The sequence below is a fragment of the Fukomys damarensis genome, unplaced genomic scaffold, assembly GCF_012274545.1.
Source record: "Fukomys damarensis isolate Sample0158 unplaced genomic scaffold, DMR_v1.0_HiC HiC_scaffold_31, whole genome shotgun sequence".
Taxonomy (NCBI): domain Eukaryota; kingdom Metazoa; phylum Chordata; class Mammalia; order Rodentia; family Bathyergidae; genus Fukomys; species Fukomys damarensis.
Window position 1 is genome coordinate 4870471 of NW_022900943.1, and position 6000 is coordinate 4876470.

General features: G+C 39.5%; 1 protein-coding gene and 1 pseudogene across 6 annotated transcripts in view; one reads left to right on the forward strand and one right to left on the reverse strand.

The window, feature by feature from the left end:
* The window catches only part of Ttc39b (tetratricopeptide repeat domain 39B), an 83729-nt gene that overhangs the window by 51444 nt on the left and 26285 nt on the right, over positions 1 to 6000 (forward strand). For all 6 annotated transcript variants that reach the window (XM_033757666.1, XM_010630955.3, XM_010630956.3 and 3 more), the window contains one exon: positions 5408 to 5513. In XM_033757666.1, coding sequence (XP_033613557.1) covers positions 5408 to 5513 — 106 coding nt within the window. The remainder of the gene's footprint in view (positions 1 to 5407; positions 5514 to 6000) is intronic.
* Positions 883 to 3874, reverse strand: LOC104866802 (annotated as a pseudogene).

The window sequence follows — 6000 nt, forward strand, 5'->3', positions numbered from 1 at the left end:
ATACCTTTTATTAAGGTTTTATTTTGAGACAAGGTCTTGCTAAGTTGCCCAGGCTGGCCTTGCTCTTGGAATCCTTCTACCTTATCTTCCTGAGGAGCAAGAATTACAGTTGTGTGTCACTGTGCTGGCTCAGATTTTTGAGTAATTATTCTTTGCATAGTATATATTCTTTTAATTCTCTTTTAAATATTTAAATTGCATCTTATAGATGCACAGAGTTGAATAATTGGTATGTTTATTCTTGTAACTACCATTGTTTCTGTTTGTCTCACCTGTCCCCCTCCATTTTCCTGTTTTCTTTTGCTTTAATAAAAATTTGTACATGCAATTTAAGTTTTACTGACTTCCCAGTTTTTAAAAAAGTTAAATTTAAGGTCATACCTCTCAAGTTTGATATACACAGATTGTGCAGAATATGAGTATGAAGAGATACAAATTAGTCTGTGCCCAAAAAGATGTACTAGATACAGCATCATCTTCATAAGTATATATAAAATTCTTGTGAAGATAAAGGGCAACGGCTAGTTTTTCTGTGACATTTTCCAAACTGATTCAAGGCATGAAATACATACCACACAGTTAATACACGCATTCTAGTTTCTGTGCCTCTGACATAGCCCATCAGAGATCAGGCTTCATGACCGATGAAGCTAAATGCACTGAATGAGATTCTGCTTCTTAGGTGAAAGAGCACAGACCTATAAATGCCAAGCACTTTATTTTAAGAAGCAAATGCAGAAGATTGGTATAAATGCGGAAGGTTTAAATGCTTCCATTTTGAATAAATTCGGAATCTATACAAGTTTGTTCCCAGGAACGAACACATCACTTTTGTCTCTGAAGAAAAATGAATTCTAAAAATTAACATGGTTTTTCAGTATTTCAAATCTCGCTATTGTATAAAAACCTAGAGAGGCCCCTCCTATCCAGTAGCTTTGAAAGATAAGCTAAAAGACTGATTCTGTAGCCAACTTGGCACTGTTGGCTGCGCCTGTTTAATATATACACAGGGAAAATATACCCACTCTGTAATTTCTTATAAAATGACAAGTGAGGAGTGATACAGGAGATGTAGGAGGGGAAAGAGAATTGAAAAAGTCCTCTTCGGTAACTTTCACTTCAGAATCATCAAAAAGCGCCTCTTCCCTTCGTGCTCCTTTAAACTTTGCACTACACGGAGATTTTGTTCTCAAATACGCTTGTGTAAATGCCTGTTGGCTGCTGGATTCCTTGTTCCTATCCGCTTCATGGGTCCCATTAGTACTGTTGCTCTCAGAATGTCTACTTTCAGCAAATGCTGTACTGGCAGCCTTGTCAGGATCAGACGCTTTGTTGTAGAGCTCGTAACCTGCTTTGCTCTTTTGTCCTCCAAGAAGTCCAGTAGCTTTGACATTTTTGTTGATGTTGTTGTTGTTCACAACTTTACTTGGCTGTGTATTTCCCTCAACTCTCATGGACACTTCTTCATCGTCATAATTTTCAGTTGCACCCCTTGCTTCCTCCTCATCCAGTGGCTCTGGCTTACCCACTTCACACATCTGGTCAACCACAGAATTCTCCTTGTCCAGTTCTATGCTGTTGAGGTTGGTGACTTTAACAGAAGCGGTGTAATGCCCACTGCTAGTTGTAGTGCCACTGTGCGTTACAGCTGCAAATAAGCCACGGCTGTCTTTGGTTGGCCTTGTGCTCCGTTCTAGCGACAGCTTAAGAGGTGTCAGTAAGGGAGTGTTGATCTTGGAAAGTCTGCCACTGTAACAGTGAAACTCCAGGCCACTAGGAGTGAAGCACTTCAAGTGAATGGTTATAATTTCAGGCATTTTGTCAAACAGAAGACTTCATTCAACTTCAGTGTAATGATGGTAATTTTCACAGAAATATTTATCTTCTCCTACAATCCTCTGCACACGAAGCAAACTGAAATTGCCCATCTCAAGGTCTTCATTTCTGTTTTTGGCTCTGGAGAAGTTTCAGAACTCTCCTCTACTTTGGAAAGCTCATCTTCTTGTACCAGTGCACTTGCTGTCCTGGAAACCTTCTTTGTCTTAAACTTTCATATTCCAAGCAATGAGTCCTTAATACCAACTGAGTTTGAAATAATTTTTCCACTAGTTCATACCAATTTGCTCGGCACCTTTGTTAACTTCATTAACATCTATAAGTTTGGTGTTTTCTGGAGATTCAAATCCACAACCATTAGTTATACCATCGCTTTCGTACTTTGCAAAGTCCTCTTCAAGATCATACTCATTTTCTTGATTGTCCTTGGTTTGTTATTAGTTTTCCCCGACTACAAAACTTAGAAAGAATGCTGGGCTGCTTCGTTTCAGACTTTAACCAGTTTAACTCTTGATTTCTTCTGTGAGGGTTGTGTGCTCTCAAACTTGGGGATGACTTTAGGAGGAGTCTCCAGTGTGTCCCCAGCAGCTTTTCCTTTTGATCTAGCTTGTCTCTGGTTCTCATCCAGTGGCTGGTGTTCCTTGGAAACTTTGACTTTTTTCTTCGTGTTACCAAATTTGGTGTCACCCTTTCTTGTCCATTTCCATGCTGTTAATTGCACTCACTTCCTCTTTCTAATGAGGTTTTTCTTCTACCTTTGTAGGTAATCCTGCCACATTTTAACTTTTTTTTTTTTTAAAGAAGTTGGCAAGTTTCTTGAATGTTTCCCAAAATACACTGTAGTACTTCTGTGCATTGTGCTGTAGTTATCCTTGTACATAGGTTTGAGTTCCCTGAGTGTGGTAAGCAGTTAGTTGTCTTGGCTGAGTACAAGCTTGTCATGTATTTCTCCAGATTTAGGAGGAAACCAGTCTGAAGCTGTTCCATTGAAATGACTGAGGACTGTAAACTGCATAGAAGTGCATAACTTGCCAGAGAATCTTCTTTGCAGTTTCTCTTGTCCTTTTTATTGGCTATATGCTTTAGTGCTCTTTCTTCTTTGAAATAATATTAAATAAGCGTTTCACTCCAGATTTAGATCCAGGACAAAAATACAATACCTGAAGTATACTATTAAGATAACAAGTATTGCCAAGGTTATTCATTCCCACAAACGGCAGCTGGTTTTCTCTGTTCTCACAGTTTATAGGTGAGGACTGTGCTGCAGGAGCAACTTGGTCAGTTCTGATACTCTGTATTCAGAGCTTTTTATTCATTTTCTTGAGAGTCTGTAAAATCTCAGGCTCTCTTAGTTCCCTTTTTTTGAAAAGACCTCAAGGAAAGTCTATTTTCCTTAGATGGACGACCCCTCGAAAACCTGTTACTTTCACTAGGTATGACACCGGGCATTTTCTTTCCAAATCCCAAGGAGCTGACAGGAATTTATAGAGCGCAGTTGTATCAGCAGTTTTATCCTGTCATGGCTCGGCCGGCACTCACACCCCAGGCGCCTTTCACCAGGCCACTGGATCCACGCGGTCCCTGCCCCACCGCTTTAATAAAAAATTTAAAATTCTGGTATAATCCTTTATTGTTTTTTTTTTTGTACCGGGCATCAAACCCAGGACATTGTGCTGTGAGGTAGATGCAGCACCACTGAGCTAAATCCCGGCCTTATTGTCTTCTTAATTATACCTAATTTTTTGGGCAGTTGTGGTAGTGATTGATTATATGTCATTTTAAACTTATCTTAGAGTTAATATTGTGCCATTGCACATAAAGTACACAAACTTGGCTCAACTATGGTTTCATTTTCTACCTGTTGTCCTATTTTATACTGTTTTCATGACATGTATATCATCTGTTTCCCTTGCTTACAAATCACTAGTGCTCCTTCTCTGGTCTTGGATCCACCCTGGGATGTTGAGTGTTGCATTTAGCTGTCAGGTCTCCTCACTCTTCTAATCTGGGAATGTTCCTCTTTCTCTTTGTCTTTCATGATCCTGGCATTTTAAATGAATGTTGGGCAGTTATTTCATTGGACATGTCTCAAAGTGGACTTAACCTGCCGTTTCTTTCTGGGGGCAGGTAGTAGGGATAGGACGACTCGGGACCTTGCTCTTGTGAAGCAGGCAGTGGAACCACTGAGCTAAATCCCCGGCCCTAACCTGATGTTTCTTGGTGATTAAATGTCGGGTATGAATCTGTGGCAGAAATACCACAGAAGTGATATTAGTGGGCAAATGATGTCACTTTTAAAGGCCTTTTCTAGGTATGACAGAAAATCAGAAACTGTAAGAGATTAACTGCACCAAATTAACATTGATAATTTAATTATGGTGATAATGCCCCATATAAACTGTGAAGTGGAAGTGTGATATGAGTGGCCCAGTGACTGGATGGTACGTCCATGGCTTGGTCAGCGTCTAAATGGAATCCTATAGCCCATTGTGGGTCTTACTAACTGAGGTCTCTGTACTTGTTAGATTCAGGTTAGATGAATTTGGCTAGAAAACTTTGTAAGTGAATTTCATGTTTTATGTAGTTCCATCCTATTAGGGGATGCATGTCTAATTATTCCTTATTACCTTTTAAAATATATTCATCCACTCGATAAGCCATTCTCAGTTAATACCAATTTTTATATCTTGGTCATTGTTTTAATTTGTATTACTTTGATTAAGTATTTGCTTTTAGAAGATGATGTGAATGGAAAAGAGAAATACAGTAAGTCCCTAATTTGTGAACGAATTCCATTCTAGAAGAATGTTTGTAAGTTGGATTCATTTCTACCTGACAAAGGTATCTTTTATAGATAGCTGTGAAAGTTCGCAATTCAAATGTTCCTAAATTGAAGACTTAACTGTATATAGAAGAGAAATTAAAGTGAGAAGTTGGAAAGATTTGCATAGGGCCAGAGATTTAGCTCAGTGGTTCTGCCGCCTTCTTCACAAGCACAAGGACCTGAGTTCAATCCTCAGAACCAAAAAAAAAAAAAAAAGAAAAAGAAAAAGAAAGATTTGCATAGATAGAGCAGGAAAAAATAAAAAGACGGGGTAGTTGTGATGGAATTTAGTTTCTCCTTTCAGTCTTTCCCACTTAAAGTTCTAATTTACTTGGCCTACCTGAGACCCTGGCATTTGCCCTGATATTCAGGTCTCTGCCAGCGGCGGCTCGGTTCTCAGTGGGAAGAAAGGCTGTGCGGTGAGCGTAGCTCAGAGGAACCGAGCACTCAGGAGCCTCCTGTGAACGCTGCCACAAAGCTGTGCAGGTGCCACGCTCTGGGTGCCTGGCTTGTGCTCACTGATGTTCGAGCCCTGTTCCTGCTAAACACTGGATGAGTGGGTTTCCCTTTGCTCCTGAATGATTCCTACTCTATAGCTTTCAATGTAAAGACAGCACAAGATGATCCACTGAAAAATTCCGTAGTATTGTGGGTGATGAAATTTATAGTGTGTAAGCGTGAAATTTCATTTAAGATTTATTTTCAGAGTCATAGGAAACTTACACTATACCTTTTTCTTCAATCCAGAGAATGTCTTTCTATTCTGCATGTAATGCAGAAGAACAAAAATGAACAAGAATTCTTCTATGAATTCGAAGGGGGAGTCAAGCTTGGAACAGGGGCCTTTAATTTGGTAAGGAAATAATTATATAAAAAACAGGACCTTGAGGGTTGGGAATTTAGCTCAGTGTTTCCACCACCTGCCTCATAGAGGCAAGGTCCCGAGTTTGATCCCTGGTACAAAAAAAAAAAAAAAGAGAAAACCCAGACTTTTGTAGAAGATCCCAAGGTTCTGTGTTGCATTCAGACCTCATCCTGTACCTCCACATAGTTTGTTATGTGGCAGAAGTGGGTGAGTTTTCCTGTGGTGTGGAAGCCATGGTGTTGTAGAGTTCTGTGTGTGCTCAGAGTAGCTCTGGGTCATACAGTGGAAGGGAAAGGAGAGCATTCTGAATGTATGGGCATGGTTTTAAGTAATGAGGAACTTGGAATCTAGTTTCAGTTCCAAATCAGAAATAGTGTTGCTCTGGGATTGAAAATAAGCGAGAGTCTGTATAACTTGAGGAATAGTTTATTTTCCTTTCCTTTTCTTTTTTTTTTTTTTTCCTTGTTTTTTTTTT